This window comes from Aquarana catesbeiana, linkage group LG03, assembly GCF_042186555.1.
Source record: "Aquarana catesbeiana isolate 2022-GZ linkage group LG03, ASM4218655v1, whole genome shotgun sequence".
NCBI classification, from domain to species: Eukaryota; Metazoa; Chordata; class Amphibia; order Anura; family Ranidae; genus Aquarana; species Aquarana catesbeiana.
In genome coordinates this window covers 183182867-183196417 of record NC_133326.1, presented here as the reverse complement: position 1 = coordinate 183196417, position 13551 = coordinate 183182867, and the positions used below count along the sequence as shown (strand labels likewise).

Below are 13551 nucleotides of genomic sequence, written 5' to 3'. Positions count from 1 at the left end.
TTTCCTTGCACCTGATTGGGTATTTTTTTACAAAGTGAAGCTTTAATACATTACATGTATTAGGCCCCTTTCACACCGGGGCGGTAGGGGGTGTCGGCGGTATAACAGCGCTATTTTTAGCGCTGTTTTACCGCGGTATTCGCCCGCTAGCGGTGCGGTTTTAACCCCCCTTTAAAAAGGGTTAAAACCACTCGTATAGCGCGGCTATAGCCGCGCTGTCCCATTGATTTCAATGGGCAGGAGCGGTTTAGGAGCGGTGAATACACCGCTCCTTCACCGCTCCAAAGATGCGGCTGACAGGGGATTTTTTCTTCTCCTGCCAGCGCACCGCTTCAGTGTGAAAGCCCTCGGGCTTTCACACTGAACAAACAGTGGAGGCTGTTTTGGGGCGGTTTGCAGGCGGTATTTTTAGCGCAATAACGCCTGCAAACCACCCCAGTGTGAAAGGGGCCTTAAGGAAAATGAGTGCAACTGAGCAAGGGACTGAGGCACAGGTCCATAGGGAGAGTTTAGTGTTAAACTAGAGAAGGGCGTGCAGTGGTATTTGCAGGTATATTATTAAATCAGCAATGGTGGGCACAGAGATTTCCGTGTGCAATGTGATGCTGAGCCCAGAACATATCTCTAGGAACACTGTGGTGCTAAGCTGGGGATAGAGGCAGTGATATTTGTACAGCCACTGCTAGTTAAGGTCAGAGGATAGAGGGACAATTATGGAGCAATGTAGTTATACACAGGTAAAAGTAATAATAAGAAAAAATCTTTGTGAGCGTGTAGGTATTTTTTCCAGTACAAGCCCAATTTATCTTTGCCTATTACTTTTTAACTGTTTAGTAAATAAGAACATGTTAGCTTACTTGTAAATAATGCTATGTGCTGTATATAAACACCTGTATGCATTTTCATTAGCACATTAAGACTAGCTAACATTTTAGATCAACCTGAAAGTTAGGCTGGGTTCACACATCTGCAGGTCAGTAAAGCTTGCATGTTACATCAAGCATTATGCTAAGGCAGCTGACTCATTTAAATTGGCTGCCTAACACATGATCTAGCCATACCCAGAAATTACTGAAGCCTGGAAATCAGCTTTGCATCCAGCATTTTCAGGAGGGAGTCAGGAATGGCAACCTGCATGTTTCTCATGGTACTTTCCCTCTAAGTAAGTTAAACACTAATATTAGGAAGTGAACGAGGAAGAAGACAGATAATCCTATCAAAGGCATGCAATGCTTCTCATTGCTTGGATTCAGGTGCTTCAGAATGACATACTTGCTGCTAATCAAGAGCACTTACCTGCTGCTAATCGAGAGCTTTTGCCTACTAGCATGCTTTACTTATTCACTGCCTGGGAGCAGGACAGCATATTTTCTATAATCTACAAGCAGCAGATGACACTTCTGATACAGCTCTCATTGCATTAAAGCCTAAGTATAGTTAGAACTTGAAGTCAACAAATAAAAATCAGCACAAGGGACATTACTTACAATCAGTAGGATGTGTCCCTTTTGTTGCTGTGTCCTTTACTATATGAGATCCTCCTCTATCATATCGGTTGATACACTCCCCCTCCCAAAATGCATTTTTCCAGTGCGATAGGGGTTAATAGAGCCAATGCAGCTGTGACAGGCACTGATCAAGAGTGCATCACTGTGCTCATCTTTTGCACGCAGCTTCTCCATTAATAGATACCGTACTATAGCTTTTATGAATGAAAGACAATCTATGAATAGAGGGGGCAGACCTTTCGCTCATCTGCCTGCCCTCCATTTATAGCTTGTGTTTTATTCATAGAAGCTATAGTACAGCTTCTATGAATCAGCAGGACATTGTTTCTATCAGCAGGAATGGCAACCCAAAGGAGCCAGTGTCTGACAATGAATCACAATTTGTTCATCTGAGTTTGAATATTTCAAGAGAGAAAGAAATATTGTGCATAGGAAATGTCTACAAAGTGACTAGATGTGCAACTACACAAGCATCCCCAACTAAACTAATACATGGCAGGCAAATGCACACTAAACTACATACAGTATGGTGACTCTGACAAAGTCCAGTGCCTGTGAAATCATCAGTTGCTAAGACTGATCAACAAGATAAATGGGATGTGTGTACTGATCAGATATGTGGTGTGAGAGAAGTACACTTTCAGCCTGGATCTCTAGTTACAGTTACAGTTTTAGTTTATTGAAATAGGGACAATCCAAACCGATCCTCTCACAGTGACAAGTTAACAAGTAATTTACACCTGTGAACTGTCGGATGGACTCATTGGGAATGCGAGTCATCTTGTGTTTTTTAGGCAGGACTTTCCAGTACATTCATATAACAAAGTAATTTTTCTATTCCCACTGATAAAAACCATATTGGAGACCAGGAACCCGAGCTTCCTAGACATAATTAAAAAATCAGAAGGCCTTCTGTGTGGACCAAGAATTGTGTAATGTAAGTAAAATACATAGTACTGTTTTGTGATATCATTCTTTGCATTGTTGTTGGCCATATTCTTTAATAAGGGAACAAACTGTTTTATACTATGAGGGAGATATGTGGTATTCATACCTCTGGCCTGTAGATGTCCCCATATACAGTTATTATATGCAGAATACGTTCTATACAAGTTAGTTCCTGTTCCTGTTATTAGATGTTGAGAAGCCTGCACGTGCGTTAAGAACCCTGAACTTGTTAAAAAATGCATTCTATAACTATTCTGCCTCCCAGACTATAGGAGATAAAGAAAAGACGTGATTAACTTTTAACTAGGCATTTGGGTTTACCTGGTGGTACAAAATAAACATAACTATAGCCACGGGATAATGTTTTCAGACTGCTGGCTTGTCACAAGTCTTTTTCTAACCATTAAATTAAAAAACAAATTTCTGTGAAACTGCACAAAGTGGTTAAAGGTATAAATCAATTTGGCTTGCAATTAAATACAATTATTGCTCCAGCAGATGCAGCAAAGTGCAAATGGAATATCAATGCAAATGCCTTGGAACAGACACAGTCATTATTTCTGAATAAATACCTGCATTAAAGTTATGAATGGATCCATTTCTTCTTCAGTTAATGACTAGACACAGCTTTATTTGTACGCAGTCTTCCTGTCACACCTCACTTATAAATGGCCCGTATTAACATGTGAAGCCATTGGTTACAAGGTCTTTTTTTTTTTACTTTTCTGCTGTTTTTTCAATATATCATTCCTAAAATAGCATTTTTAACTGTAAAATATTGCTATATCTCTAAATTGCTGTATCCTTCGTACACGAACAAAGAACACTGGAAATACATCAACAATTAGACCAGTCTAATATTACTGAATTACAATGCATGCTTAGCATTACCTTCTATAGGAAGTTTATTTTACTATTGGCTTTATAAAGCAAAGAACTGTGTCCAACCCATACCAACTATCCAAAAAGCATTTTTCATTGATGGACTGATATCAAAAATATTTAAAAATGACTTGATTTCTGTATGCAACAGTATACTGGAGCTTTAGGAGCTAGATAATTATATAAGCTGTTATATGTATCAAATCCATTGGTATGTAAAGCTGAGCTTGAGCTACACATTTATGGCATTTCTCAGTACTTGCATGAGGCAATTTAAAACCAAGTCATCGCTGTCGTTTAAACATGAGAAAGTCGATCTTAGTGCTGCAGATATGAAGGTTAATTGATAAATGGGAATGTCAGATGGTTTTTTTCTGCATGCAAGCTTTGCTGTATCCCTCTGTAATGAGCCTAATGATTCCTAAACAGAGTATGCTGAGCCGTAACCGACTGTGAAAATAGCTCCTAAGTTGGCATTTTTAACTTGGGAAACAAGCAATCTGTGTTATTACCATAGTCGCAATCCTGAGATTATTGCACACAGGTGTACAGCTCACAGGTGCTGTGTTCAGACAGGGACAGCATGTTTATACACATTCCTTTACAAGGCAAAAGGGTATTTCTCTGCATTGTGCATGGAATAATTAAGAGATTCGCAGGACACTAATATTGACAACATGTATAATGATTGTATAAAACATTTATACTCATTAGCAGTCTAAACAGGTTAAGTCGATTTCCAACCAAACAACAAAACTCAATGCAGTTTTATCATTTTTTTTTTTTTTTCAATTTTTTTTTAAAGTGGCAATTCTTTGCTGTAGCAGGCTTAAAAAAGTACATGAAAAAAAAAAAACTTTACCTTTAAGGTTACATGATATAATAATCATAATCCTTTGGAATGGTCCTGACACTTCCCCTTGCATTGCATCTTCCTCGAGAGAACCAAGCCCCTACTGTTATCACACACAAATCCAGGGGAGAGGTTGGTCTGGGAGGGCTGACAGACTACTGCTCCAGACAACATTAAACTATGTTTGTTGTAAACCTTGACTGTGAATACAAGCAAGAGGGGAGGCGCATGGGAAAGAAAAAGCCAGGATGCCAGAATGGGCATATGACTGCCTTCCCCCATACAACAAATGGACTTCATCCAAAATGATGTCTTTTTGTGCAGCTCATTAACATGTTTAAACATTTATGTCATGCAAGCCAGGCACTGAAGAGGTTAACAGGACCCTTTCCAAAAGAACCGTGACAACTTACCATTCTCCTTGCACTCTTCTGGGGGTTTTGCTTTCTTTGCTAGCCGAGGATCCAGCCATGACGTTGTCTTTGTGTTGTGGCTGAAAAGAAAAGACACCACTTTGAGAAGGGCGCACTGAAAAGAATTACATTTATTTCTCTAAGAAACAAACAAAATAAAGGGGAAGTGAAGGGCTTTTTTTTTCAAGTGATTTGCAATCGATATACTTTGCCCATTGGTTCTAATTAGCCCTGAAGGAGTTTTAAGAGTAATCGTGCAAGGCAGCTGTAAATTTGGCATCCTGAACTTGTTCTGCTGAATGCGGCTATTTTTATTAAAATCAACCAGCATGCCTGCCAAGAGAACCTCATTGAAGATTCAGAGCTCATCATCAGCTAAAGGAATTTTTTAGATATACACAGTCTCAGTTCAGTCTAGTGTTCTCAATGAGCTCCTCCACACACACTCACAGGTCAGGGAGGAATTAGGTAGAGATTCCATGTACGCCTTTACTTGTTACTTATTCTGTACAATATAATTGTGATTAGACGGATAACAATAGCTTAGCCCCACACACACCGTTATGCTTGGATCTAGCTTACAAAAGGCAGTAGTTAAAAGACCTAGTTACTGCATGATTGTATTTTCTGATCCATTCATGATTATGTTAGGCCGTAACATAAGAAAGGATGCTCTTTTCAGCATGCATGTTTATTCAAAGAGCACACAATTCCACTACCATACAGGGATAGCAACACCGATCAGTGAGAAGAATACATTTCACATCCCCCTGGGGGACATGTATCAAAGCAAAAAAGTTCTTCATATAAATTCTGCTTGGAGGAGTATTTTTTGGTAGTGACCGCTACAAGCAGTGCGTTGCAATGATCAACCTGCCTTTATTATTATAAGAAAGATAAAATTCTACACTATGGAAAAAAAAACATTTTTTTTACTTTCTGCTATCATACATATCCAAAACAAATATACATAAAAAAAATGTATTCATCAGTTTAGGCCGATATATATTCTTCCACATATTTTTGGTAAAAAAAAAATCACAATAGGCGTATATTGATTGGTTTGCACAAACGTTATCACATCTACAAACTATGGAATAAATTTAGGGACTTTTATTTTTTTTTTATGCTTTTACTGGTAATGGCGGTGATCTGTGATCTTTAGCGGGACTGCTACATTGTGGCGGACAAATTTGACCCCAAATGACACTTTTTGGGGACCAGTGACATTACATTACATTGATCAGTGCTATAAAAATGCACTGATTAATGTAAAAATTACACTGGCAGGGAAGGGGTTAACACTAGGGGGTGATCGAGGGGTTTAGTGTGTTCACTCAGCGTGTTCCAACTGTAGGGAGGATGGGCTTACTGGAACATGACAGAGATCACTGTTCCTGATCTCCTCACCGCGATCGCGGGTCACCAGCGGACATCAAGTCCGCGGGACCCGCGGGCATGTTCCCGCAGTGCGCTGCCGGTGAGCAAGTCCTCTGTCCTCCTTGCACGGACCGACGTATAGGTTCGCTCGGGAGAGCTGACCCTCTGCGTGAGCTGGTCGGCTAGTGGATAAAGTGAAACATGCAAAAAATTCCTTTAAATAAAATGCCTGGAAGATGCCCTTAACGTGTCTGTGGAGTGGTGCAACTGAACAATGTACACAACCTACTGAAGACAAATTGGCATTTACAAAGAAAAAAAAAATATGCAGTTTTAATTGTAAATGTGGTAAGTGTGGTAAATGGCAGCTTTTTTCTGTTTGTGAACAAATGGCCAGGGATTACCAGAATCTATACCAGTCCCTTATACTATATGAGGATCTGATCTGAGGATCTATAGATGTTAATGGGGGACCCCCCCAAAAAATGTATATGGACCTTTATCCTTGATGAGGGCCTGGTATAAATGTCAAGGGGAACCCCATGAAAAAAAGCCCACAAAAATAAAATGAAGTGGGATCCTCTCCAGATTCCATACCAGACCCAGTATGAATTTTAAAGGGGGAACCATGAAAAAACAAGAAAAATATTCCATACCACATGCTTATCCGGGTATGCAGCCTGGCAGGCCAGAAAAGGTGGGGGGGGGGCAGATACGTCTGGAGCAAGTATAACATTTGTACTTCAGCTAAGTGCATTATTAAATGGAAAGTAGTGATATGAATCTACAGGTCTGCCTAAATACTTTTACACTGAGACATTTTACAGGCTTTTTTGTGCTAAAAATAGCGCCTGAAAAGCGCCTGTCTTCTGCAGCCCCAGTGTGAAAGCCTGAGTGCTTTCACACTGGGGCGGTGCGCTTGCAGGATGGGAAAAAAAGTCCTGCAAGCAGCATCTTTGGGGCGATGTGGGAGCGATGTATACACCGCTCCTAAACTGCCCCTGCCATTGAAATTAATGGGTACTGCTGCCAAAGCGCCTAAAAAGCAATTGGGCAGCTGCGCTTTGCAGGCAGTTTTAACCCTTTCTCCTGCAGCTAGCAGGGGTTAAAAGCAATCCACAAGCGCTTGAAAAGCACCGCTATATCAGTGCTAAAGTGCTGCTAAAACTAGCGATGCTTTACCGCTACCGCCTCCACTGCCCCAGTGCGAAAGTAGCCTTACGTTTTGAATCACTTACAGTTTTTATACTGCATTTATCCTGCACTATAGTCAGTCAGCTGAATTCCCCACTGGGATAACAGAACTTAAAAAAACAATACCATTCATCGAATGCATTTCTATTATTCTAGGTCTTCCTTCCTGAACACACACACACACACACACACAAAGCTTTTATAAGATCTTTCACCAGCCACATGCTCTGCTGCATTCTCATTTCCGTAGAGAGCTCCTACCTTTTGCTTCATGACTTTGAAACTGAGATAAATGACTGCTGCAAAAGGTCAAGTAATGATTATGATATCTAATTTTTTAAAGATGATTTATTTAAACTAACAACACTGTAAATTACTTAACTGAGAAAGCAGCAACTGCTCTAATTGCCAGTATATATCATATATTTAAGCAAAGCATAACAATTTGTCTACATAGCTGCATGCTAAAATGCTTGGCTATTTAGACATAATGGAATACAAAGGATGAGGTGATTGTTGCAGTGCTGCAAACAGATACAGCAATGCTTAAGATGGTATTGAAGACAAAAGTTTAACTTTGTCTAGCAGCTAAGCTTATACAAAGCCTGACCTGTAGATGCCTTAAACCTTTTCACTGCCAGAGCCATTTTTGCATTTTTTGCCTACATGTTAAAAAAAAATTACACAAAACCCCCAAACATATATTTTCTGAAAGCAGATACCCTAGAAAATAAAATAGTGGTAGTTGAAATGTTTTATTTCACATGATATTACCGGAAATGTAATAAATGCGATTAACTACCCAAATTTTCAGTAAAATAAGCGATGCTTCAAAAGCCCCCTATAGGTCATCAGTTTAGTGTTACGGAGGAGGTCTTGTGCTAGAATTATTGCTCTCACTCTGGTGTTATGTAATATATGTATCCCAATCTATGTTTTCACAAGTAGGCACCCCCGACGCGTAGGTTCACATGTGCATATGTATGTGGGGGTTGGTGGGCCTTAACATTTGGGGGATGGGGATTTTATGTGTTTAGGTGTAACTTTATTTCTTTGGAAAAACATTTTTTTTGCTTAACTTTTTTTTTATCACATAGAGGACAAAAAGTCCCTTATGTGATTTTTAGGTGACAGGTTCTCTATAATGAGACATGCAGGGTCTAAAGACCCTGCATGTTTTTTCTGGACTCAACTGAATGTATTGCAATCACAATTCATGCTACGTTAGCCGGGGAGAGTGACAGGAGACCTGGAAGTAATGTACTACACGCCGCTTTCTGGGTCACAGCAAGAGGGGGGAGCGGACATGTGTTCTGGCTTCTCCCTCCCCTCCCCTCCACACGCCGGTACCTGCCAAGTTAGCACCACGCCATGACAGTGACTCCTGTGTGCATGCACGAAAGTGGCATCATTGTGACCTGGCCATTTAAATGTCTGGAGAGTGCGAACATGGATGAAAGATTAGGCAAAGATGGAAGCATTAGAAGTAGTGATAGATCAGCACTGGAGGGCTCCATTTAAAATGTGAGTCTGTCATAATGTGCTAGTATGCGGTACATACTAGCACAGTATGGCATTAACCTGCAGAGGGCCCATTTTATTTTATTATATATTTTTTGGTAGATTTTACTACCACTCTAAAGGAATTATAAACCTGAACAAAATTGACGTCCTTTTTTCCCACAAATAGAGCTTTCTTTTGGTGGTATTTGATCACCTCTGCGGTTTTTATTTTTTGCTCTATAAACAAAAAAAGAGCGACAATTTTGAAAAAAACGTATTTTTTTGCTATTATAAATATCCCCAAAAATGATAAAAAAAACACTTTTTTTCCTCAGTTTAGGCCGATACGTATTCTTCTACATATTTTTGGTTAAAAAAAAATCGCAATAAGCGATTTATTGATTGGTTTGTGCAAAAGTTATAGCGTCTACAAAATAGGGAATAGTTTTATGGCATTTTTTTTAATGAGTAATGGCAGCGATCAGCTATTTTTATCGTGACTGCGACAATTATGGTGAACAGATCGGACACTTTTGGCACTATTTTGGGACCATTCACATTTATACAGCAATCAGTGAGATTAAAAATGCATTGATTACTGTGTAAATGTGACTGGCAGTGAAGGGGTTAACCAGGAGGGGGCGCTGCAGGGGTTAAGTTTGTCCTAGGGAGTGATTCTAACTGTAGGGGGGATGGGCTATGTGTGACACGACACTGATCACTGCTCCCGATCACAGGGAGCGGTGATCATTGTCAGTGTTTCTTTAGGCAGAACGGGGAAATGCTTGTTTACATCAGCATTTCCCCGTTCTTCCTCTCTGTGAGACGTTTGCAGGTATGGCCACGGACATCGAGTCAGTGGGACCCGCGATCGCACTCACAGAGCTCGCGGTCAGCGGCGTGCATGCGACCACACAGCGGCAAATTTAAAGGGATGTACCTGTACGCCCATTTGCCTGTCCGTGCCATTTTGCCGATGTAAATGTTCGTGCGGCGGTCGGCAAGCGGCACACAAAGGTAACAACTCTATCACAAGCACTGATTGTGTGCTAATACAGGTGATTTAAAGGCCAATCACTGTTGTTTCCCAGACAAAGGCTGTGTTAGGTGAGTTTTGCTGGGTCTTAAAGGGATCCTAGTACTAACAACAGTTTGTATAACAGTGTAAATTTGCTGTCCCCTCAAAATAACTCAACACACACCCATTAATGTCTAAACCGCTGGCAACAAAAGTGAGTACACCCCTAAGTTAAAATGTCCAAATTGAGCCCAAAGTGTCAATATTTTGTGTGGCCACCATTATTTTCCGGCACTGCCTTAACCCTCTTAGGCATGGAGTTCACCAGAGCTTCACGGGTTGCCACTGGAGTCCACTTCCACTCTTCCACAATGACATCACAGAGCTGGTGGATGTTAGAGATCTTGCGCTCCTCCACCTTCCCTTTGAGGATGCCCCACAGATGCTCAATAGGGTTTAGGTCTGAAGACATGCTTGGCCAGTCCATCACCTTTACCCTCAGCTTCTTTAGCAAGGCAGTGGTAATCTTAGAGGTTTGTTTTGGGTCGTTATAATGTTGGAATAGCAAACCTTTTGCAGGCTTTCTTGTGCATCATCTTTAGAAGAGGCTTCCTTCTGGGATGATAGCCATGCAGACCAATTTGATGCAGTGTGCGGTGTATGGCTTGAGCACTGACAGACTGATTCCCCCACCCCTTCAAGCTCTGCAGCAATGTTGGCAGCATTCATACAACTATTTCCCAAAGACAACCTCTGGATATGACGCTGAGCATGTGCACTTAACTTCTTTCGTCGACCATGGCGAGGCCTGTTCTGAGTGTAATCTGTCCTGTTAAACCGCTGTATGGTCTTGGCCACTGTACTGCAGCTCAGTTTCAGTGTCCTGGCAATCTTCTTATAGCCTAGGCCAGTGTTTCTCAACTCCAGTCCTCATGACGCCACAACAGGTCACGTTTTCAGGATTTCCATTATTTTGCACAGGTGATTCGATAAGCTTCACTGCCTTAGTACTTACCACAGCCGTTTCATCTGAGGGAAATCCTGAAAACATGACCTGTTGGGGCACCTTGAGGATTGGAGTTGAGAAACACTGGCCTAGGCCTTCTTTATGTAGAGCAACAATTCTTTTTTTCAGATCCTCAGAGAGTTCTTTGCCATGAGGTGCCATGTTGAACTTCCAGTGGCCAGTATTATTTATTATTATTATACAGGATTTATATAGCGCCGACAGTTTGTGCATAAATTTACAAAAGTAGGGTAGACAGTACAATTACAATACAATTTAATACAGGAAGAATCAGAGGGCCCTGCTTGTTACAGTTTACAGTCTAGCAGAGAGGGTTAAGGGATACGAAAGGATAATAACTGTTGGGGATGAGCTGATGAAGATAATAAAAGAACATTTGTTAGGTGGAGTCAGGGTAGGCTTCTCTGAAGAGAAAAGCTTTCAGGGATTGCCTAAAAGTAGATAGATTTGGAGATAGCATGACAGATTGGGGTAGGGTATTCTAGAGGATGAGAGATGCTTGGGAGAAGTCCTGGATGCGAATATGGGAGGAGGTGATGAGGGAGCTAAAGAGCAGGAGGTCTTGGAAGGAACAAAGAGAACGATTAAGTTGATATTTTGAACTAAGCTAGTGATGTAGCTGGGGGCAGATTTGTGGATGGCTTTGTAACTTATTGTTAGCATTTTGAATTTAAGTTGTTGAGTGAGTGGCAGCCAATGGAGGGATTGGCAGAGGGGGGTAGCAGATGCTGAGTGGTTTGTAAGGTAGATGAGTCTGGCAGCAGTATTCATGATGGACTGAAGGGGGGATAGTCTATTTAAAGGTAAGCCAATGAGGAGGGAGTTGCAGTTGTCGAGGCTCCTGAACCAGGGAGTGAATCAGGAGCTTTGTGGTTTCATTGGTTAGGAAGGGACTTGGTTTGGAGATGTTGCGGAGGTTGAGATGGCAAGCTTTGGAAAAGGATTGGATATGGGGCCGAAAGGAGAGTTCAGAGTCTAGGATAACACCTAGCACCCTGATATGTGGGGATGGGTGGATGGTTGTTCCATTGCTCTTGACAGAGAAGTTAGGGAAGAGGCACGTGGAGAGGAAATATTATGAGCTTGGTTTTGGACAAGTTGAGTTTAAAGAAGTGGCACTGAGGGTGTGTTGGGATAGTTAGGATGAGAGCCACCAAAGGGTGCAGTCACAGGATCGAGGGAGTAACGTTTTTTGAGGAGGAGGGGGTGGTCAACCATGTCAAAAGGCAGCTGAAGGGTCAAGAAGAAGGAGCACAGAATAGTGTCTGTTGGTTTTTGTGGTTAGTAAGTCATTTGTGAGTTTTAAAAGAGCAGTTTCTGTAGAGACAGTACAAGAGAGTGAGAGCAATAACACTAAATTTAATACACCTGCTCCCCATTCACACCAGAGACCTTGTAACACTAACAAGTCACATGACACCAGGGAAGGAAAATGGCTAATTGGACCCAATTTTCACTTAGGGGTGTACTCACTTTTGTTGCCAGCGGTTTAGACATTAATGGCTGTGTGTTGAGTTATTTTGAGGGGGCAGCAAACGTACACTGTTATACAAGCTGTACACTCACTACTTTAGATTGTAGCAAAGTGTAATTTCTTCAGTGTTGCCACATGAAAAGATATAATAAAATATTTACAAAAATGTGAGGGGTGCACTCACTTTTGTGAGATACTGCATATATATATATATATATATATATATATATATATATATATATATATATACAGTGGGGACGGAAAGTATTCAGACCCCCTTAAATTTTTCACTCTTTGTTATATTGCAGCCATTTGCTAAAATCATTTAAGTTCATTTTTTTCCTCGTTAATGTACACACAGCACCCCATATTGACAGAAGAACACAGAATTGCTGACATTTTTGCAGATTTATTAAAAAAGAAAAACTGAAATATCACATGGTCCTAAGTATTCAGACCCTTTGCTCAGTATTTAGTAGAAGCCCCCTTTTGATCTAATACAGCCATGAGTCTTTTTGGGAAAGATGCAACAAGTTTTTCACACCTGGATTTGGGGATCCTCTGCCATTCCTCCTTGCAGATCATCTCCAGTTCTGTCAGGTTGGATGGTAAACGTTGGTGGACAGCCATTTTTAGGTCTCTCCAGAGATGCTCAACTGGGTTTAAGTCAGGGCTCTGGCTGGGCCATTCAAGAACAGTCACGGAGTTGTTGTGAAGCCACTCCTTCGTTATTTTAGCTGTGTGCTTAAGGTCATTGTCTTGTTGGAAGGTAAACCTTTGGCCCAGTCTGAGGTCCTGAGCACTCTGGAGAAGGTTTTCATCCAGGATATCCCTGTACTTGGCCGCATTCATCTTTCCCTCGATTGCAACCAGTCGTCCTGTCTCTGCAGCTGGAAAACACCCCCACTGCATGATGCTGCCACCACCATACTTCACTCTTGGGACTGTATTGGACAGGTGATGAGCAGTGCCTGGTTTTCTCCACACATAGCACTTAGAATTAAGGCAAAAAAGATCTATCTTGATATCATCAGACCAGAGAATCTTATTTCTCACCATCTTGGAGTCCTTCAGGTGTTTTTTGTGCACACGGAACGCTGTAGAGCAGACAGCGGAGACTGAGTGTGACAGACCGGTTTAAATAGCCCGCCTCATACCAGCGGGAGTGCGCGTGCGCGTGCCCGTGCGTGACAGCACCCGTGAACCGTGTTCCCGTGCGCCTGGATTGCCGGTTACTGGCAGGATCTTCATGACACTACCCCTAGGAAGGTCCACCGCAAGGAGAGATCCTGCCTGCCCCTTCTGTGAGAGGAGATTTGAGGAGTTGTGTCCCCTGAGTGGACGTCCATAG

General features: G+C 41.5%; 1 protein-coding gene across 11 annotated transcripts in view; it reads right to left on the bottom strand.

Annotated features, from left to right (window-relative positions):
* The window catches only part of MAGI2 (membrane associated guanylate kinase, WW and PDZ domain containing 2), a 1136189-nt gene that overhangs the window by 295726 nt on the left and 826912 nt on the right, over window positions 1-13551 (bottom strand). For all 11 annotated transcript variants that reach the window (XR_012242816.1, XM_073619581.1, XM_073619580.1 and 8 more), the window contains one exon: window positions 4605-4684. Coding sequence is in view for 10 of the 11 variants with exons in the window: in XM_073619581.1 (XP_073475682.1) it covers window positions 4605-4684 (80 nt within the window). In the remaining variant the exon portion in view is untranslated. The remainder of the gene's footprint in view (window positions 1-4604; window positions 4685-13551) is intronic.